Raw genomic sequence first — 23,942 nt, 5'->3', positions numbered from 1 at the left:
TACATTGCAAATATAAGTCATCTCTCAAGTTGCATTCATTCCGATGTATACCGAATATTGAAATCAGTACGGATGTATACCAAGTTGAATTCATTCCAATGGATACCGAAGTATTGGATTCAGTACCGATGTATACCGTAGTAGGGCTATTAAAACAGGCGTTCTGATTGACGAACAGCGAGGTCACAGAAAATATCTCTTCAGGGAAGATGAATTGATAGATTGATCGATCAGCTGATTAATTGCTTCAATGAAGGTTTGCGAATTTATTGCAAACTACAAAAGGTATAAAGTTCCAAGAGGAGGTGAAATGACATTAACGTCTCGAATTCATGAAATAAAACCCCTAAAACCCAATATTAAACTTGGTGTTTACATCTAGTGTAGATAGATAAAAGGTCGTGACGTTAGAGGATGCGCTCCACAAATTTTGTAACGTATATATCCATTCTCTAAAAGGATAATTTTATCAAACCCCATACCTGTAAACATAATCAAAATACAGAGCCTGTACACGCAAGGTTCATGTCTCATGCTGTACCTTTTGTACCTTTTGTACTGACCATTCATTAGTAAAACTAAATCACTATAGGCATTTGCCGCCACATTGTTGTCGTTATCAAGATTCATTAAATATCCTATACATTACAACAACAACTAATAATAATAATAATAAATAATAATAATAATAATAATAATAATAATAATAATAATATCCAAGGTAATATTTATGTAGAAAGTAAACAATGTGATAATTGTCCTGAATATATAATTCATGCTCGATACAAAACGAATCACTGGAAAATGCGACAAAACTGTGTGTATTACATTGTAATGTACCAAACGAATTGAGTTGCTTGCCGGAATACAGACAGTCTAGTGTACACGACTCGGATTATGGGGATGGTCGACTATGTAATAAACCTCGAGGAGAGAAAAAATGTTCCAGTTAGATTTTTTCAACGTCTAATGTCTATGCATAGGTCACAATCACGATTGGGTAAAACATGATACAGTTTTACAATTGGAAACCTACTGAACAACTTAACTAAAACTAAAATTTCAAAATTCACGTTTGCGTACTTCGCACAAGCATAATATATCTTGATGATCTTTACACCCTTAACCGCAGATTTTCCCCTGAAAGTAGTATGCTCCTCGAAAGTGAAAGACTTGAACTTTTAAAATTCCTAAGTGAAACTTTCAACCATTCTCTCGTCAAATCAACAATAAAAATTGGGGTCATCGCGCAAAGTTTAAACTAGAGAAACAAATTACCCAAATTTTGCTATATTTGAAATTCAAAACGCTCGCCATCCTTGTATTAAATCTATGAGGAAAAATAAAGTTTGGATTTTTGAAAAAAAACAAGACGGTAAATTGTTTTCTCTCTTCAAGAGCTTAAAAACCGGTAGATCAGAAAAGAGTTGTAGAAATTTGAGAGTTCGAATATCTGTCCCCGAGGCGCGTTCTGCCTTAAAAGGGCGTACAAGATATTGACCTTATTTAAAAGTGAAAATGGCGTTTGTCTTTCTAGTTTCTGCAATGTTTACAAAATAATGAACCCAAATTCATCCCCATGTTACTGAGAAATCACAGTTACATTAATGCAAATTTGAAGTCAAAATTGAATTTGTTCTCCTGCAGCTGATAACAATCAAAGTAATAATAGTTCCGACTTGAAGTCAACATTATTATTACCTGACGAAAGTTTACTAAGTAGCATACTACCATTTTCACAAAAATCTCATCTGGCGCGAAATGTCATCTGAATTCCAAAAGCGTCTGCCGGGAGCACGACTACTCTACCATCTGTGCTTGAAGTAAGCCATATTTGTTATCTGTAATTAATGCCATTTAACTATATCTTTATATACACAGAAGAAAGGCAAACGAATCGTAGTATATAGGCCTATTACCACTGCATTGAATTGTCTTACAAAACAATTGTGACATCATTACGTAGTCACCAAGTGATGTCATCTCAACTTAAACATGATATACTCTATCAAATGAATGTAACGTATCCATGGAGTTAGCTGTAACATCACTACGTAGTCACCAAGTGATGTCATCTCAACTTAAACACGATATACACTATCAAATGAATGTGACGTATCCATGGAGTTAGCTGTGACATCACTACGTAGTCACAAAGTGATGTCATCTCAACTTAAACATGATATACTCTATCAAATGAATGTAATGTATCCATGGAGTTAGCTGTGACATCACTACGTAGTCACCAAGTGATGTCATCTCAACTTAGACACGATATACTCTATCAAATGAATGTAACGTATCCATGGAGTTAGCTGTGACATCACTACGTAGTCACCAAGTGATGTCATCTCAACTTAAACATGATATACTCTATCAAATGAATGTAACGTATCTATGGAGTTAGCTGTGACATCACTATGTAGTCACCAAGTGATGTCATCTCAACTTAAACACGATATACTCTATCAAATGAATGTAACGTATCTATGGAGTTAGCTGTGACATCACTACGTAGTCACCAAGTGATGTCATCTCAACTTAAACATGACTTTTGCAAACATTTTTTAAATCTCTCGATATAATTAATACGCCTGTAGAAAAACCTGATTTGATAATTAGACTATAATCTTGATATTTCGAATGATAATCCTTTTTAAAAATGTCAGTCATTGATTTATGTAAGACATGGAGAATCATTCTGTCGGTGATGTTGTTTTGCTTTCTTGTTGCGAAAATAGCAACAGATTATGAACAGATAATTGGCAATGATCTTGTTGGATGCTGGTTACGTGAAAGTCGTAGCGATATTGTGTAGGCGACAAATGTTTTCTTAATTATGTTTGCATTAATAGCGGTTGCTGACTTTTTAAGTAATACCAGGGGTTCATTTGAAAGACTAACACTTTGAAGGTCGGCAACGTCTTTGAATCTCCTCTAGTTTGCAGTTTGGAAATTGTTAAATTAACAAGTGTTAATGTTTGGTATGGTTCCCCATTTTATCTTACTGCGCATTCGGAACGCTTTGAAATCGTTACTTACACATTCACATGGTTTGCATGTGGAACGTTCAGTACATACTCACTTTTTCAAAGCAAAAGCGTCACCATACCGTTGCATGACCATGTACAAGTCCTTGCCGAGGGAAGACTTTGTCCATCATTTGACGTAATCATTTTGGACGTTACATCTCTAAAAGTTGTATAGATTTACTTTAACAGATGGACAAAGATGTAATTCTGGAATCCTTTTTACCTCCTGCACACGTAATATCATCTTTAGTCTGAGTCTTTTTTATCAAAATGGCAAAAACATTTCAGATAAAATGTAATAAAATATAACGTCATGCATGTCTAACTTCTTACCAGAAAATTTGTATGAACAAACTGACACTTTGAAAATCTTTCTGTCATTTAGGTATTATAATAATGTGAAGTGCATTTCTTATCAAAATTTCGAATATACAAGCCAATCAAACTCACAGCATTAGAACTACTCTCTTGATGTACCCAAATAGCTTTTTACTCAAAATGAAAAAAATAGAATTATGTGTTATGTGAAATAGAAATTGAAATATCGACAAAAAGTGAACGATGTCGAGTAAGTTGTCTGAAAACACCATAATACTTAAAAATTGAAATAATGAGGCAAGTCGCTGACTAGGAAAAAAACAAACAAGACAGAAAAACTCGACATCGTGTAAGCCTTGTTTTATGCGAGCAAAATTCTGCTTCCCCAAACAATATGTGAAACCACAAAGGCGTGTCTTTAAATGCTATATTGTCGTGATATTGAGCTTGTTGATTTAACTTCAAGTTCGGAAGATTCTATAACCCCCAGTTCAGAGCGTCTCGCAAGTCATTCTGAACCTTTTGTGCCATATCCAGTCGTTTACACTTGTGTAACGCTGAACGCAGAAGTCCTACTTTCTTTTGGTTATCTCCCTTCGTCTTCTGTCGCCATCCAATAAGTACTTGCTTCGCCTGATCGGTTCTGCTGTCGGGTTTATTTGATTTGATTTTTTTCAGTGTGTGGTCACCAACTCCCAAGTAGACAGCTAAATGTTCCACTTCATCAGTAAGGTGTCGAGACAGTGTTTTGAAAGCTTCGTCAGACAAGCATGCTGCAATGAAACAGAATGTATGAAAACGTGAGAGCTAAGTGGAGTAATATCTCCAATACAGCCTTGAAAGTCCACACTATATTGTTAAGTTAAAAGTATACATGACGAAATCTTCGTGGGAATAATACAGACTATGGAGTGTACAAAGAAAATACAACGCCAAAGAAAATCAAGATAGACAAAACTGCCAAAGACGTCAGCTGGCAAGTTTTCCAGAATCGCCCTCATATAACAATAAAACATACAAATACAAAGTAGCACATTTCCAAAGGCCGATAAGTATCCATGCAGGATGTTGAATTCTTAACATAAATCTTTCAAAGTAAATCTCAACGTAACTTGAGTCCTTCTTATATCTAAATATTTATAAATGATATAAATTAATAATATTCATCGATACAGCCATAACAGGAAAGAAAAGCAAATCATCTGATATCTTTATCTCCAGAATGTCTTTTGTTGGCATCAAAAGGTCAATGACAAACAACTTGACCAGTAATCGTCAATAAAGATAATCATAATTTTACTTAAAGCTTCCAATACCTTCAGTAATTTTTTGTTCCTTATTTAAACGAGAACCTTCCTGAACGGAAAGTTGTTGGTTTCTGAATTTATTTTGCATGGAAACTCTTCCATACAATTAATAACATACTAGTAGATTCTCTTACCCAGAACAACATTTGTAGTTAATTTTTAGAAACATGGTAAGCGGTCAAACTTTTCAAACCACGCCACAGGGATGTTCACGGCAGATACAAATAGACGTTGTAATTGTGTATTTTCGCTTTGAATGGGACATATGAAAGCGCACAATCAATGACTCACCTTCAAATATATGTCTTTCTTTCATCTCCTTGGACATTCCCTTTCCCTGCAATGGTAAAGAAAAAATACTTGATCAGCAAATCCATGCCAAAAGAATGAAATGTTGTGCGAATAACGAGAGAGGAGGTGTATAGGTACATACTATTGGACACAGGACGAGTAGAAATGGAAGATATCGTAAACTAGTATTTGTGATGCTTTGTAGCAAGCATATACGAGACCAGTATGTGGCGATTGGCTTATTAAGGGGACAAAGTCGGCCATTTTTCATGCACTTTGTTTGATACGAGATACTACTTATATTGTTTGACATGTTGAAATATACTGAATGAATGGGTGACCATGCACATATTTGACGCCGGTTTTAGACACGATACATTAAACAATCGCGAAAATGAATTAATGGTCATGACCATCAATTAATTTTTGAGATGGTTCCATTTTATTTGTCTGAAAAATTCTTGAAAAATGGCCGACTTTGTCCCTTTAAATTACATGTGCAATGATGTTTAGAGTTATACTTATATGTCAAAAGAGTGGAAAATTTGTCGCTCGAGGCAGGGCTCTACCCTTTCCTATGACTGATCATCCAGTCACGGTGTTGTACAATAAATAGAAATATTTTTGTTACAATGAAATAACACTATACACAATGTATTTATACTCATTTACATTCCCTCCGTGTTTTGCGTTATCATAAGGCTTTTAACATTTTGCGAACTGCCATGACTATCCTCAGACAAAGCGTTGAAATATGTGAAAATAAAGTTCTTAGCTGTGTTAAAAGTTTAAACTTTCCTTCAGCAATCGGCAGTTTTTATTACTTTGTGCATATTTCTGTCTTTTTTCACCGGCGAATACTGGTATTGAGAATTTGCGTTCACTTCAAAAATGTAAAATTTGCAAATTTGACTTTCCCCATAACAGGGTTTAAGAATATGACCCTCCCCAGGATAGGTTCCCCAATTCCTCCGACCCAATCCGCACATAATAAGTGAACCCTGCCTTTATTGCATAGAGGTTTCAATAGTCTCAGAGAAAATGCTCAGTGTCTGACTTAAATTTCATTTCTTGGACAAAGTGTGTGATAATGTGTCACCTATTCAAAGTATGCATACGTCATTAGAATACATAATGACAGTAATCACTGACCTGTTCCAATGACAACGTTTCTTCCAAAGACTCAGGGTCATTTGCGTTCCATAACAACGCCATCAGGAGTTGCCTATTTTTTAAATAAAAAGCATACTTTTATCTTACAGTTTGCATAAATTTCATTAATTCTGGGAAATTTTCAAACTATTTAAAATACATGTATGGTAGGGGTAACTATAGACAGTAATTTATCATGAAAACGTGACATTGTACAAGTAAGAATGAAAATCAGTAAGTTAACAGGTGTGTTCCTGAAATTACGTCATGTAGTACCGCTATTTACACTTGTATTGTTATACAATTCCTTTGTTTTACCCCACATAATGTATGGCCTTGAAGTGTGGGGAAATACTTATCCTACTTATTTGAATGATATTTTCCTGGTTCAGAAAAAGATGGTCCGTATAATGACCTTCAGCGATTATAACGCAAACTCGTCCCCACCTTTTAAGAAACTTGGTATTTTAGATGTTTTCAAGCAACATAAACTACAGCTTGCAATTTTTGTACATGATGTTTTAAACCACAGACTACCAGATACTTTTAAAGACTTTTTTGTCCCGATTCAACATAGATATAGTACAAGACAAAGTGTTCGTAACGATCTAGCCATACCAAAAATTAGACATAAGGCAGGTGAATTTACTGTAAAATATGCTGCAACGAAAGTCTGGAATGCTATACCTATTGAAATAAGAGAAATACACAATAGATATCGCTTTAAAGTGGAATACAAAAATTATCTTCAGAATAGTCTCACTGGTCATTGATGTATATTAATCCTTGGTTTTTATTTCCATAAATTCCCTTTGTGTAAATTTGAAACTTGGAAACGGTTTTCTTTTATCAAGTTTATGCTGTGTATCTTTTTTGTCTTCCTGAGAGCTTTCACGCCTCCATAGTTACTGCTGCAAATTTTTGATCCGCATTTTCCATGTAATTCATTGATAAATTTCAGCCCATACAGTGAATGTGTCAAATTACCAGGTATTCGGGAGTGACCCGATTAGTTGCAAGACAACTATTTTTCACTCTCGTTTTTCCTACACTTATCAACACTTTCTCCATGTAACTGTCTTTGTGAGTGTGCTTTTTCACACATTTTCGAAAGGAAATAAACCATTATTATTATTATGTGTATTTACCGATCAACAAGCTGTTGGAGTGTTCAACAGCTTCTGGATTGGATCTCCAGTTATGTGGAACAGTATCTAACACGCAGTCATGAATCGAAATATTTGGCTCACTGTTATTCTGTGGAAGTTGCGACCATTCTGTAATCTTGAAACTTTTTTTGCCTTCAAACGATTCAGTTTGGGTAAGGTTCTTCGACTTTTCCAGAGACATATATCAGGTAATTTATAATTACTTTGACCCTCCGTTTGGAGAGAAGTATAATCCTTCATTACCCAAGGGAGGCTTAGACCAAACACAAACAATTTAAGTATTCAAGCTTTCTGGTTCACTGAAAGAGGTTTGATTCTAAAGTCATGCTCTGTAGAGGTCTTGAGAAATTCTCGACTCATTTCGGGTCCTATGGTGAATAATTGGGAATATACACTGTCATCGTAGCTTTGTTTATCATCGAGAGGGGGCGTACTTACTGGTTGATTGTGGTCGGTGGCAATTGTACACGGATTAGGCCCTCGGCAGTTTGTTCACCTTCTAACACGGTCGAGACTTTCCAACGTTTGTTGTCAACGCAGTAGAGGCAATAGAGATGGTTGACCTGGCCCCCAACGACCGGTGTCCTATCAATGGGGGGTCTTGTGGCCAGTACAAGGCGTACAGATTTACGGGGTGTGGGGGAAAAGGTGGTGCGCACGAATGGTTCTGCATACTTCAACGTTTTCGTTGCAGTATCTGGAGTTGCGGTCTGAAACCAATCAGAGAACAAACAGAAAACATTTAACATTTGCAATGTTGCCCATGGCAGGGTGTGTAATTTGGTGACAGGCACTGTAAGTCGATACAACAGTTTTTTTTTCAAATTCATGTACAGCATAAGTAATAAATAATGTGATGACATAAATGTCCAATACCAACATTATTAACAAAATAGTTACCCAATACCAACATTGTTAACAAAATAGTTACCCACTACCAACATTGTTAACAAAATAGTCACCCAATACCAACATTGTTAACAAAATAGTTACCCACTACCAACATTGTTAACAAAATAGTTACCCACTACCAACATTGTTAACAAAATAGTTACCCAATACCAACATTGTTAACAAAATAGTTACCCACTACCAACATTGTTATTAATAACAAAATAGTCACCCAATGCCACAAATAAAGCGTATCAGGGGAAAAATTGGAAAGATAACACCAACAAATTATGATGAACTTCGTTTTTATTTAGAAGTTCCAAACTAACCTCTAGGGTGACATCAGTTGGTCCTGTAAGACAACCAGGCTGTATCGATATAAACAAAGGATGCTTGGACTGCATAGCGATTTCACCTCCTTTGTCGTCAACTGTAGATATTGCACGCACACTTCGCAGCAAAACTGCATAAGATTCAAAGTTTTGAACTTTGACCTCAGCAAATACCATATTCTGAAACAAGGATCGTGTTAATTAAGGGTAACATTGATCACTTTAATAAAGAGTGTCATGATTAATCTTATCTTTTAATATATATTTCCTATACTCAAGCATTTCGTGATTGTAGAGCTCGGTATAACAAGTACAACATGGTACAATATTGTTCATATACTTCATGCCTTTTCTTTGCTGAATAAAAAAGCAACAACCGATACTTTTTTAGTAATACTGACTTATATGCCAATTTTATGAAAGAAATGTAAGAAAATCGGTTAGAACTGGTCTTTTGCATTTTTGGAGAGGTACTCAAAATGTGAGTATGGGAATCTTTACAGCAAAAATACTTAAAACAAACAATTTAAAGCTATGCTGATTTTTTAAGAAAAATGTTCACATGAACGCCGGGAAACAAAAAAATGTATGTAAATTTGGAAAACATAGTATACATGCTGAACAAAATCAAAAAAAATAATTCATCAAGTCTTGGCATGCCAAAACAGTAGCATCCTGTTACCTACTCTCTAGATCCGATTGCGCATCCCTTTAACGTCAGTGTGTGATCATTACATACTGACTTATATGTCTATTGGATTAAACATATTGTCCATGTAGCAATTAAAACTGTCAGGAGTATTGAAAAATTAGAAAGGTATTGCCGTTGTTAGTTAAAAAGATCACGACTTAGTATTGTTATGTTTAGGAGTTGTTAGAGTAGCCAGCCAACGTAGAGAACACAATATATTTGCTAACTTACCGGAAACTCGTCTATTCGTCTTTCCGTCGAAATTGTTGGTAAAACTGACCATTTCTTTCGGCTTTTAGAACTCTTCACGATTATGTCGCCACCATAGTCATTCTTGCAATCATACTTGATCGCAAGGAGCGCTGGAACTGGGAGTTCACCACCTCCTGTACTAAGAAGCTGTGGAGTGACCACCATACTTATTTGTTTTTGATTGGCGGCTGCTGGGCTTACTGGCGATCGTTCAAGAAATGAACAGGTGATTTTGTTTCTGTGATTGTCCATAAACCGTCTTGGAGCTCTCAGGACACATAGTGGACTTCCTACTCTGGGTGGAAGGCTATTACAGAAAATAGATGTACAAAATATCTTGAAATGTACTGTAAAACGAAATAGACGTTGTAAATGATCGATACTGTGTATATTAGGTAAATCATTTTATTCGGTAACGAAGTCGGCAATGATGCTGTGTATATTAGGTGAATCATTTTATTCGGTAACGAAGTCGGCAATGATACTGTGTATATTAGGTGAATCATTTTATCGGTAACGAAGTCGGCAATGATACTGTGTATATTAGGTGAATCATTTTATTCGGTAACGAAGTCGGCAATGATGCTGTGTATATTTGGCGAATCATTTTATTCGGTAACGAAGTCGGCAATGATACTGTGTATATAAGTTGAATCATTTTATTCGGTAACGAAGTCGGCAATGATGCTGTGTATATTTGGCGAATCATTTTATTCGGTAACGAAGTCGGCAATGATACTGTGTATATTAGGTGACTCATTTTATTCGGTAACGAAGTCGGCAATGATGCTGTGTATATTTGGCGAATCATTTTATTCGGTAACGAAGTCGGCAATGATACTGTGTATATTAGGTGAATCATTTTATTCGGTAACGAAGTCGGCAATGATGCTGTGTATATTAGGTGAATCATTTTATTCGGTAACGAAGTCGGCAATGATACTGTGTATATTAGGTGACTCATTTTATTCGGTAACGAAGTCGGCAATGATACTGTGTATATTAGGTGAATCATTTTATTCGGTAACGAAGTCGGCAATGATACTGTGTATATTAGGTGAATCATTTTATTCGGTAACGAAGTCGGCAATGATACTGTGTATATTAGGTGAATCATTTTATTCGGTAACGAAGTCGGCAATGATACTGTGTATATTAGGTGAATCATTTTATTCGGTAACGAAGTCGGCAATGATACTGTGTATGTTAGGTGAATCATTTTATTCGGTAACGAAGTCGGCAATGATACTGTGTATATTAGGTGAATCATTTTATTCGGTAACGAAGTCGGCAATGATTCTAGGATAACATTTTGTGAGTTGATTCATTGTTAAGATTTCCTAGCTGAAAGTACGAACGATGTGTTTTGATATTTGTCTGTAAAACTCTTGACATTGGTATTATTGTTGCAGAAAATGCTGCTTCTAAAATATATATTCATTGACTTATATCAGAAAATTAAGTGACGATTTGAATGCGGGTAGTGGAGATGATTAAAAGAGAAGTGATTCAAGGCAGGATGGTTTTCATTGTTGTTATTGAATTGTACACCGAGACAGTTAGATACACGTCTCGTAAGTGGAACGTGATAGATTAATTTCTTTATGTGTACATCTAACACAAAGTGTCACATCGTAACTTCTTATGATCATACTGTCTACTTTTCCACGGGACTGTAGGCCTAGTAATGAGAGTGGTTTCGATTTCAAAATAAAGGTTTATTCATCGAACGAGTGTCTACTAATAATGTAAAATGTCAATAAACTCTCTGTAATTTCTGCCACGCCATAGAGTAGAATTACGTCAAAATTCTCATTAACAAGTTGTGTGATGGTCAAAGTTATTGGTCCGGGCTATGAACTTTTGCTGTTTGCGAAATGCGTGTTCTATATACCCGTAATTTTCTTATGATATATTAAATTATTCTTACCCTAGAACTGGCCAGTTTCTTGGATCAACGTCTTGGAGTTCTTCTAAGGATCGTTGTCCTTGGAAGATGGCATACTGGCATTCCTTCGTTCGACTTATAAGGTTAGATACAAGATTAGCATCGATAAAAACGGTACTATCTGACATTGCTTTCTGGCACTCTTCGACTAATTTGGATGTTCTTGATACAGCAGTTTCTGCCTTTTTAGCTGCTTGAAGTGTCGTTTCTGCCAACTTTGTCGTTTCCGTTGTTTGCCAGTACTCAGGAGATTGGGGTCCTTGATTGACAGATTCTATCCTCTTTTCTGCTGTTGCATTCTCACCCTCAACAGTTTCAGTATTTCCAAGAAATTCGACAGCAGCTTGGCGAACATTTTTAACAATAGCTAATGTTTCTTCGATTACAACTTTCGCTTTAAGATAGGCATCCTCAGCTTTTTGCCTGTTAGGATCTGATTGAATGAATTTGTACATTTTAATTTCGGTCGCTTTTGCTGCTTTTCGTGCTTTTGCGCATTTCGGTTCGCATTCTCCACGTAGTCTCTCCAAGAGGATCAGATTACCGTCAGACATTGCTTCAGTATCAAGGATTTTTTCTGTTTCAATTAACTTTTCTTCAAATTCTGACAAACTTTTTTTAGCAGGTGCTGTGATTACGACGGTATCGTCCGCTGACGTTTTCATATTTTCCACGATCTTTTTAATGTCTTCATCTGCATCAACGAGGTAATTCATATCAATTTGAGATACGGTATTAACGATGCGATGTACATATTCTATTTGGCTTTGGTATTCCTGAAAACATAGCTTCAATTCTGTCAGTTCTGATTTCACCTTTGCCACACTTTGTTCATGCTGTATATCTTCCACGCCTTTAACAAGCTCTCTGACTTTCCCGACTGCCGTATTCAAGAGTTTTTGCATCAATTCTGCACGTTCTAGACTCTCCCTGCTTTCTTCTGTCGCTTGTCGAATTTTCGTTCCGTAGATTTGGCTTTTTTCTTCTTCTATTGCCATCCTTAGTTTCTCTGTTACCCTTTCGAGGTTTTCTACAGCACCAGCTGCGTCATCAGAAACATCTTTCGCTTCTTCACAAGCGTTGAAAATCTCAGATACGTTCGATGCCAACGTATCATCATCAGTATGAGTTCCGCTAGTCTCAGTCAATGCTATCTGAATAGCGTCACGCGCAATTCTTACGTCGATTTTTAATTTTTCAGAGTTGATTGAGCACTCATCTAACAACTGCTTAGCCTCGGATAGGCTGTCTTCGACTAATTTGTCAGCACTCGCCAGGTCACTTGCGATTGCTCTGGAAACGTTTGCCAGCGCAGTTGCCATTTTCTTGGTGGAACCTGCTCTGCCTAGTGCTTGCTCTATCAACTTTGCAAAGTTTTCAGCAGTTTGAATGAGAAGCATCAATGAGGACGTTTCGGCTGCAGAAACAAATAATTGTATCGGTCACTAAACCAATTTTAACGATGAAAACAGCAACATACATTATTAACATTGTACTCGGAATCTGATCTCAATAAACAGCCAATGTCATGTAGAGACACTAGTTTTGGAACATAAATCATGCAGTCGTCATTACATTAATTGAACATTCTTTGCTGCACAAATGTAGGTGAGTAGTCAATAAAGAATACGCCACTGATATTTCAGTTTGTATCAAGCTATAAAAATTACATTTTCCAACGATTAAACTCATGATTCAAAGTTTTCTTAAGCCAACAGTGAGATGTAAACGAGTACTTTCACATACGAAACCAAGTGTGAGGAAAATCATGATGACAGTTTGTATGACTTACTGCCAATAATTTTACGATTCTCCATATTGCTTACTCACCATCATCTGTGGACATCACGTTTTCGCTGGGTATTTTTTTATTTACATCATCCAATACCATGTTGAAAGTCATTGCTAATTGGTCAATTGCTGACATCAGAGAAGAGCAGATATATACACAGGTCTTTACAAGACCATTTCCAACGTCGATGGCGTCCATAAGATGTTTCACTTTCATCTCATTGTCTTCATCGTTACTAGCGATGCCTTTCAATTCTTCAGCGAGCTTGAAAATCCTTGTCTTGCAGCCAATGTTGTCATTTTTTGTTGGGTCTTCGTCGACCAGACCGGCAGCCATGGCGGTTTTTTATGATATTCTGCAATTACCAAGCCAAGATATGAGTTTATTTTTTCAGACTTTTTAATGATTCTCATGACTCTGTCGTCATTAAAGATGGTGACATGACTTCAGATAAAACTTCAGAGACAAAACCAAAGTAGATTTCGAGAACCATGGAACTGAAACTTTCTTGATCATAAATTTACTTGGTAAATCTTCCTTTAAAGTGGATTGTCTCTGAGAGTCTCAATGTCAATGTTAAATTGTATTTCCAGAGATTTTCATCTGGCCGTGGCGTGTAAAGTGCGTCATGATGTTGTGGAAACAGCATCACTGTTACAGATTATGTCACGATGTTACGTTGTGTTATGGAAGTGCACCGTGAGAATGTATGACATGTCTCCGTTTACGTCACGCGATGCAGTTTCATTTATTGGCACCATAGACCAATTTAATTAAAATCTGATGCAGAGATGGCACAACGAGAACATTAAAGACCAAGCGAAAGTGAAAGCGTCGCCATCTCTATATCTAATTTTAATTTAATTGTCACCGAGTGATAAACCCTGTGTCTATGTGCCAGGTTCTGTACTATTACCTATTCTACTATATCATGACCGTAGTGTGTCAGGGTATCACAATTCTCCAGCGTTTATAGCATGTTGTGTTGTTTGCAGCGTGTCGTGGTGTAGCATGTTTTTTGTGTTCTCTGACCCGAACTCCCCCACATGGGTAGCATGTGTAGTTATGTTTACAATGTTTTGTTTATAGTGTGTTGTTTATTCAGCGAATGGATTTAAAGAAGTAGAAAGCTAAGTCACGTATGCTATGACTGTTTCTCTTTCTAAAGAAACCTTGGACTGTACTCCACTGAAAAGCATCCTATTTCAGCATTTGACCCAATACACGTTTATGTGAGAGAAATACATGGTAGAGTGTAGTAACGAAACTAGGTGAGATTTTAAAACGATTTACAAGTTTTGCACCGTTTTATGGTTCATTTCAAACCGCAGTACCAGGCGGAGGGACTTTGTTCAAAAATAGCTTGTTGTATGTCGTGAAAGCTTTTGATTGTGTTCCGTAGCCATTATATTCAGCCCGGTCTCAATTGCCTACGTCAGTGAAAACCCTCATTAATTGGAGTCAAGGAACACAAATGTCGCCCACGTTCACACCGCCGAACCATTCTATGTATGCAATGGCATAACTGTTCACGACATGCTCGAGCTTGTATGAAGTATAATTTATGGGTAAGATATACAAGGCAATGCCGTTGGCAAACCTTGCAGCTGTAGGCCTAGTTGATTGAGCTGCAAGTGCAATGAATTCGCAGATAAATTTATACATATGCACTATTCAAACACCGATGCAGGCAGCTGTATTTTCAAGTACAATGTTATTGTGAATACCAATTAAAGCGATGAATACCCTGGTAAGCGCTCGCCTTGCGTTCTCGTCATAGGTCACACAAGGTCACCGTGGAATGTTGCATGTTTCCTATTGCATTGGCAAGGCTACGTCACCTACCTGATCTGGGATAAGCTTAAGCCCGGTGTATAAGTACTCGATTGATCGATGGATCGTTTTCAATGCGGATGAATGTACTGCCAGATAGAGCTACATGTGTTGTGTTCTTATGGGATTTCACAACAGATATACAACAGTTTCCGACTGACGATCACCAGTCAAGCCAAAGTAAACAAGTCCATAGAAACACAACATGGGCGACGCTCGTAGCTAACGCTGTGAAGAATGCAACAATGGGCATGTCAATTGACCTTTGGTGCCTCAATATGAACAGTTCAGATGAAAAAGCGCCGGGTCAGCTGTAACGTAGCTCTGCATGGCAGGGCTGTGTGTTCCCAGCGTTATACGGCCTCCCACCACAGCCGTATAACGCCGGAACACACAGCCCTGCCATGCAGAGATAGTTGTAACGGAGCTTCTGGCTGATTGTTGATTGGGCGTGATGCAAAAATTGTAGTTTGATTGTTCGGCAGGAATTTCGGCTGAGGGTCGAATTTCTGTGGAACTACATGTAATTATATCAAGGGCGACTGCGCTCTACAGGCATTGAGGCATGGGGAGGGAAACGAAAGTGCCTGTTAGCCCTGCACATAGACGGCTATGTGCGGAACTTGTCACAGTGACTAGTAAAGCATGTTCTTCCTGCTTTTCTCTTCCTATGTTCTTTTGTCCATCGATCGTTGCGTCCTGACACCAAGACCCATCACTGATATCAAGGAAAATACTCCCTAAGATAGATGTACACTTTAATTGTTTGACGATTTGACAGTCGTTGGAAACTGCATTGTTAACGAATTTTTCCATGTGTCGCACTTTTACTCAGACATGCATGAAAATACAAATCTTTGCGCTTAGAGTACAATTTTATATGCAAAGTAATCAATGTCTCACTATAAAATTCAATTGGCCCGTTGGACTTTTACAACCATAGGGAACCTAGAAATTTGATTGTTGTTGTTGTTGTTTGTATTGTTGTTTATGTTTATTAGTCGTGTTGTTGTTGTTGACCAATCAAATTCAACGAACATAACTGTTGTGCTGTTGTTGTTGTTTCAGATGTAATTTATATAAGAAACGCTACAAGGATACTATCATTACTTGGCCCGATACAACTCTCTGCTAATGTACGTACTCTCTCTTCATACACTTACCAAGTGGGAGTGCCACTTTAATGAACTTTCCTAATTAAGGATATTTATCTGTCTTGACTACCAAAAGTTGACGAATTGCTTTGTACATTAAAGATACTATGATATGACATTATTGAGAGTCATTTAACAGTTTTACTTCAGCCAATTGCTAATTTGCATATTTAATGAGAACATTTCAGTCAATTCCTAATTTGCATATTTTAAGGAACTTTCCTGATTGGGGATATGTACTTGGATTTAGAATTAATCTGTGATGAATATTATTCATTATGTTGATCATAACACTTTCAATGAAGTTGCAAACATGTGGCGAAGGTTAAAATTTACACATAACTGCAATATAAGATGAAACACGTGAGCATTTTCAGTTCATATCTGGTTTTACGCTTGTTACTGTTCTACGATAGCCACTTGATGAAAATTTTTCATTTTTCATTTGATTTTCTTTCGTTTGGAGCTAACCTTACCCGGAAGCAGCGGAGACTTTGCCATTGAGATTTAGAGCTGTCTTTTGACGAACCCAAATTCAAAATGGTGGAACTTATTATAGAAATAACGGGCGACGCGCTGACCATTAACGTTTATTTATGGGCAAGGGTGAGAGGAAAGCCAAAAATTAACCGGCGAGGCTTGCCAAGCCCGCGCTCATAAATAAACGTTAATGGTCAGGGCGCAGTCTGTTATTTCCATTATATTATCAACGAACCCAAGAAAACCGTCAAAATTTACGAAAATTTCCCAGGCGAACGACAACGGGGCCCCAGAACTTGCCAGTGAGTAGAGCGCACGGCTGTAAAAATTTTGCAAATCCGGAGATTTTTTTCAAAAACAGTGTCTAAACTTGGCCCACAAGTGTTACATTTTATTTTGTGTTTGATCTTCGGACAAATTACAATTTACGTTTTAGCTGAAAAGTTACGATGTTTACGATATTATTATATTATAAAATATTATAAAAGTGCATTGTGCCAGCCACAAATTTCATCATTCAGTTGCATTTTTCGGCGTGCCCTTCGGGCGCATAACTTTAATAATAATAAGACATTTTTCAGAGCCCCGACCTCGCGCAAAACTTTAATATATCAGACTTTAATATATATATATATATATATATATATATATATATAATATATATATATATATAATATATATATATATATATATCTGACATACTTGTATGTTTAAAATTTTTCGGCGCGCCCTTCGGGTGCATTTCTTTAAAATATCAAACAATATTTTTAGTATGCCCTTCAGCTGCATGACTTTCATATATCAGATATGTATATATATATTAGAGATATCTGGATGTTTAATATTTTTCGGAGCGGCCCCTTGGGCGCAGTAAATTAATATATCAGAGATATTATGTCAGATATATCTTGATGTCTGTAAATTGAAAGTCTGTTTTGCAAAGTGTACTGATCATTATGAAATCTGCAGTTCATATGAAAAGCATGACAAGTTCCTGATACTTTTCTGTTTCCTCTATGAGAATTCAGTATTAGAAAGCACCATGCACTAATATTTCACAATCACATGTGCCATGGACCTAGTAATGTATTACCTTGAATGGAAATGATTATTGGACCAGTTTAATGTCATATTACAACAGTTCTGGACATCTGCTTTATGCATAAAAAGAGTGGAGTACATTCACAGCTCATTCAAAATACCGTATTCAAACTTTAGAATTGACACTTTTAAGTTCTATCCTACAACTGGCATGACAACAATTTCATTAAAACACAGAATGACTGAATGTTTAAATTATATATATATATATATATATATATATATATATATATATATATATATATAATATATATATATATATATATATATATATATATATATATATATATATGTATATATATAATATTCCACCTTTTGTTAAACCTTTGTCGCTCGCGGGGGGGGGGGTTTCACCCTGTTTTCGAAAGCTGGAATAGGGGGGTCAGTCACTTTTTGACGCCGGCAAAAAATAATCCACAAGCCCCCCAGGCCGAATAAACTGACCAGTCCCTAACCGGCTTCCGAACGCGCTGACCTCGATGTCAGGTTTGTTACTAAATATAGCTGCACGCGCGACATCAGACACCGCTGCCTGAAATTCGGACTAATTTTGTTGTTGCATGCGCGGTCGTTGCTGCAGAGGCCAACTGGAAATTAATAGTCTAAAATATATTTTTCATAATTATTAAAAACAATAAATCGTAATTATGAAATATTGATATCACATAACCTAGTATTTCATTAGGATTGAGTTTCCTTTCTGCAGAGCAGCACTCGATAAAATCGCTGTATGTGTATGACATGGGCGGCCAACCGCCGCCGGCTGGGGCGTCCAATATACTAGGAGTATTAAACATCTATTGCCTGGTCATGAGGGCTATAGCGCTCGTCTATTACCCCGAGGGGCCGTGTGTTACCAGAAACTCATCGCTATTCCCGAGGCCGTAGGCCGAGGGGTATAGCGATGTGTTTCTGGTAACACACGGCCACGAGGGGTAATAGACGAGCGCTATAGCCCGAATAAAAGACCAGGCTATAGGTGTTTTATAACACACCACATGCTCATGTTGTATTGTTATATAGTTTTTAATGTCTTTTGATATTTTGCACCGCAACAATCCATTGTGACAAGTTTACTAGGCGATGTTTCCACAGCGCTTTCAGTTGTACGTGGTACCACTTTCTTTCAAAAAATATTCTAAGCATACCTAGCGACATCCTTAGTTGCAACTTAATCTTTTCCGTCGATCAGCTATTCAAGTTCCTACGCTGTTGGAATGTTGGAAAATGTTGGAAAATCTGTTTTAGAGAATGTGTCGTCACCTATCCCGGACGCACATCACCTTTTAGTCACCCGCCATTGTTGCAAAGCTGCAGACGACACTACAGTCACGTGACCGGGCACTTTTCCAAATTTGGTCAAAACTATTTCCCTAGGGAAATAGCTTTTCAAAAAATACCCTCTGACGTCACTTTTGTCGATTTGATGGGGACTAGACGTATCTATTTTCTCGTCACGTGACGTATTCTGGCGAATCGCGACACGGGATGAGCATGTGGCGTGTTATAAAAATATACTAGGAGTATAAATAGTACTCCTAGTATATTGTGCGCCCCAGCCGGCGGCGGCCGGCCGCCAATGTCATACATAACTCATATACTCATACAGCGATTTTATAGAGTGCTGCTCTGCAGAAAGGAAGCTCGGTTAATTATGTGATATCAATATTCCATAATTACGATTTATTATTTTAAATAATTATGAAAAAAATATCATATCATTGATTTCCAGTTGGCCTGTAGTTGTTGCAGCTTGTATCAGAGCCATAAATTCATATGAATTGGTGTGACCTTTTGTAAAAGCATCTTCAACTGCGTACGAACTATTTGGAACATTCAACAACGAACATTTCAACGGCGGTACCTGCTTGCCCCGGTGCAGTATGCAGTACAGATCCAATATCGTGATCGATCGCGGAAAAGCTGATGGAAATTCAGTTCCGTTCCTTATTCGAAGCTAAACCAGTCAAGAATTGTTTTCGATCCTTCTTACACATTATGGAGACCGAAACAATATCACGCACTTCCGCCGAGTTGAAAACTTTGAGGGAGAAATTAACTTGTGAAACGGTCGATCGATCCACAGTCACCTATGGTATATTCCGCTTTGCGACTACGCGCCCCATAGACGTGTGTACACATGCCTGAGAAGAAGAGGCATATACCGGTATGTACACACGTCTATGGAGCGCATAGACGCATAGCGAAATGGACTACAGGTGACTTTGATCGATCTTCACTAACGGTATAGTGCAGTCCGCTACTACAGGAGGTGCACATGCACACTTCAGCGTACAGCGGTTGATACACCCCTTTACGATAGGGTAATCTTTTTTATATTGAATCGATCGTACGACATTCGCGTTTTTTTTTTCTGCTGCGTAATTGAGAACAAAGGGAGGGCACAACGCGCCTTATTTTCGAGCGGACGATTTGTGTTTGTTTTTGAGATGTCGTCCAACAACCTACCCGCACGCGGACGGCAAACAAGTAATTTATTTTACGGCGCCACATTGTGGAAAACTGGGACGAAGGTGACCTAGGCCAGTATTACGATCTAGTTTTACACAAATTCTCTGTCTCCTTTAGGGACGGACCATCAGATCTTGGGGGTGGTCACAATGAAATTGTGAACATTTTTTTACAATTGTAAATTTCTAAAAAAATCTTTTTCCAAATGAGAAAAGTGAGCTGTGCTAATTTTTTTTTCCTTGATAAATTTTCTGATTTATAATTTGTTTAAGTTCGATGCTGTCTGAGGATACAATATACATCCATATCACTAGCACAAATAAGATTGTGTGCTGTAACTACAACATACATATGGCCCAGTGATTAAGCCTATATTGCTGATAGATTTCGCGAAGTGTTGCAGATCATCTTGCGCACTGAATGTCCAACAGTACTGACTAATACTGGAACAGAAGGAAATGAAGAAGTAGTGGAATCAGAGACTGATTTTTGCACAACCAATAACAGTCCATCCGTCACTCCTCGTTCTGTAAACAATTCTGAACAGATGATTCATATAAATGAGACAAATCAGAAAAAAAGACAATGTTGGCAATGAGTTTCCTTCCCAGTATGATGACAGTGTTCTCCGTACGATTTTTTACAAGAGGGCGAAGATGTGGCACCACAAGCGACCGGTTGAGCGTTCGCGGGGGGAGGTCAGGAGGGGGTGTCCCCCCTCCTGCCGTTGGAGCTTTTGAAAAATAGAGATTAAAATGGTGTTATTTGGTGGCACTTGGGGAGTATTTTTTCAGATTGCACATCTTCCTCTGAAAAATGGTCTTCTTGTTCCTCAGTAGCTTCCTATAGTTTTGAAAATTGACTATTTGGGTTTCCTGGCTTCCCTTTCTATAGCTGTGGATACGCAGCTATCTGTTGGCGGGGTAGCGGGGATCGCTATGCGGGGGTTGACCTTTGACCCGCATAGCGATCCCCGCTACCCCGCCAAAAGATAGCTGCGTATCCACAGCTACCCTTTCTACTGCGTGGTGAAATGCCTACATTCACCCCGCCAAACATCATGCATATCTCATGATTTACAATTGATTTTGACAAGCTGAGACGCTGTTTGAAAAATATATTGAAATTGCATATTTGTGTTTTTAATTTTTGCCCTTTTTTGATCAAAACATCTATTTCTCTATAGCAGCATGTCCAAATTGATTGGATGTGTATAGATGTGGTGATATTTCAATATTGGCGCGTTCCGGCTGTGCTATATCGCGAAAATAGCACTGCCGTTTTCACGTCTCGACCAATCAAATCGCTGTATTTACTCATTCGATATACTGGTATGATATAGTAATAATGACGATATAGTAGTAATTGTACATTGGTAGGGCTTCACACTACACAATAGCTGTCGAATGCGACAAATGTGAAAATGCCTACAGATGTAAGTTGATATATTCAAGACTCAGTAATCTTTGTCTTGTATTTCCGTTTCGTTTAGGCCTGCAGCAACTTGCTTCAGTCAGTTTCTATTATCATGTTTTGGGACAAATTTTCCCATCTATCAGCATCGCAAACCACCTGCAGATTTTAAAATTCTACAATTAGCTGTGTGCTTGAATTTCACAGATAACTCAGTATGATTTCCATATGCATCACGGCACTTTAACTCCATGATAAGATGTTTCTATCAAAGAAGGTATACTAAGCAAAGTGCATTTGGCATGTTTCACGGTATCGAAGTTTATCTGTGTTGCTTTACATGCCGTAGTTTGGATTTATATGATTTTTATAATAATTTAATATTGCAGTTATTATTCGGTTATACTGTAACCTGCATACCGAAAGTTCAGGATGGCATTAAAATAAGTAGAGGTGTAAAACAGAATTCTCCCAAAGACATGATTATAAATCATGACCCTCCCACCAAATACACAACCCCCTCATTATCAAAAACTGAAGTGACACACGTAGCGAATGTTCCATGGTCCACAGACGCATGTGAACACTGAATTTTGTAACCGTCAAAATTTCAAGTTAAACTTTATCTTGTTCGCCATTTTGATCATATTGCTCGGAAAAGGTTGCTGACAGAATAATATTTGCACATTTGTTAGGATTACCGGACTTGATGTCAAAGAAATTTACTACAAGAGACGCGTTAATATGATTTAGGGTAAAGTGATACTTTGTCATGTAGAGATTGACCATGGGCTGAATTCGTCTTTCTTAGCCATATTCACATTGTACATCATGCCCAAACTGATGGCCCTGTATACGTGTCTTATTTGATGAAATATGCGGCACATCCTGTAATGTCAGATTATTAGGAATAATCAAACTTTGAAAATTTCAGTAGATTGATTACCCATATGGCAGCAACTGGTGACCAGTGTATAGCAATTAAACTTAATGACACAACAGAATGTGAACAGAAATTAAATACACTGGCATGGTGGGCTACTTACTGTTGCAGAAAAAGATGATGTGTTCATTGTTACAGAAAGCTGACAAAATCGATGTCGAAATGTACCAGAGTAAATACTCCTAATGGACTTCTAGCCATGGAAAAGACCCAGTTGTTTGTTTATGGCAGTGCCTAATCGCAAGTGCACATTTTGAATTTCGCTTTACATATTTTCCTGTCAAAAACCCTCCCTCTTTCCACATGTCGCCACGCTTCAGTAAATACTGTAAAATGGTTTGTGTCAAAGATTACATGTATTATCAGTAAAAGCAACTTATTTATTAGACAGCGGTGTTGGATTTCATACAAGCTGGGCTCCTGTGGCACGCAGTCAGTGAATAGACAGACATTGAAGATACAAAATCACAAATGAAAACATAATATTTCGCTGACGCTGAAGAAATGAAATTACTGTTAGCAATCGGACAGGTGATTGACGGGCAACTCACTGCCAGAGTGGATGGAACATGTTGATGAATATTGTGATTTATTTCCAAAACACATCTCAGAGACAACCATATATTTATGACTCTTGCATTGAATTAAGTATTTCTTATTTCAGTAGGCCTATTTACCCAAAATTATTTGAAGCGATAGCTCGTTAAATATTAACGAGACATTAGCTGTAACTGTCGACTAATTTTTAACTGCTCTGTTTCAATATATCAACTACAGAATTTTACTATAATCCGATCATCATGACTAATGCCCGTTGTCCTGCTTGCCAACACGCCCTGTATATGTGACATGACCATTGTAATTGTTGATACATGTATTCTAGTCCGGACCTGAATACAAACTTTAAACAATAACAATGCAGATTATACTCATATAGGGTATATTTATGAGCTAAATATTAGGAATTTCTCCATAGTTCAGGGAATCAAACCAGAAACTGCAGATGATAAACAGAAACAAACAAAATAAAAAGTGACCAAAGTTACAGCTAATGGATCTTTAATACAATCGTGTGCATTTTGAATAGATAATGCCTGTCCCATCTTTGAACTTAAATACTACTTAATGATGTAAGGTGGGTTTTGACAAAGTTTGGAATCTGATATTATGGAATGAGACCTGATGATTTTACAATATTATGCATAATACCAAACTGACAAAGTGATAAATGTGTTTATTGAAAGTATTACTGTCATACTTTTCATTTGGCCAGCATAGAAGAGTATTATAAACATCAAAGTATTGGTAATATGACGTCATATTTAATACACTGCAACACGCATTTGCACTTAAATAATATCACACGAACTA

General features: G+C 37.3%; 1 protein-coding gene across 1 annotated transcript; it reads right to left on the bottom strand.

Annotated features, from left to right (window-relative positions):
• Window positions 1–246: 246 nt before the first annotated feature.
• LOC139122138 (putative leucine-rich repeat-containing protein DDB_G0290503) lies at window positions 247–15,421 on the bottom strand. The gene is made up of 9 exons (XM_070687551.1): window positions 15,021–15,421; window positions 13,214–13,530; window positions 11,366–12,800; window positions 9,415–9,742; window positions 8,490–8,672; window positions 7,708–7,979; window positions 6,101–6,173; window positions 4,949–4,994; window positions 247–4,123 (listed from the first exon to the last, which is right to left on the bottom strand). Exons 2-9 carry the CDS (start codon window positions 13,509–13,511, stop codon window positions 3,828–3,830), a joined length of 2,931 nt encoding a protein of 976 aa, XP_070543652.1. The 5' UTR covers window positions 13,512–13,530; window positions 15,021–15,421; the 3' UTR covers window positions 247–3,827.
• Window positions 15,422–23,942: the final 8,521 nt, after the last annotated feature.

The sequence above is a fragment of the Ptychodera flava genome, chromosome 21 (assembly GCF_041260155.1).
Source record: "Ptychodera flava strain L36383 chromosome 21, AS_Pfla_20210202, whole genome shotgun sequence".
NCBI lineage: Eukaryota > Metazoa > Hemichordata > Enteropneusta > Ptychoderidae > Ptychodera > Ptychodera flava.
This window is presented reverse-complemented; position numbering and strand designations above follow the sequence as displayed.

Coding starts and splice junctions, on each gene's coding strand:
- LOC139122138 (XM_070687551.1), bottom strand. CDS start 13,511: ATGGCTGCCGGTCTGGTCGACGAAGACCCAACAAAAAATGACAACATT. Junction 6,174..7,707: donor CCACCGACCACAATCAACCA/GTAAGTACGCCC, acceptor TTTAAAAAATAG/GCAACTCCTGATGGCGTTGT. Junction 4,124..4,948: donor AGAAAGACATATATTTGAAG/GTGAGTCATTGA, acceptor GTTTCATTGCAG/CATGCTTGTCTGACGAAGCT.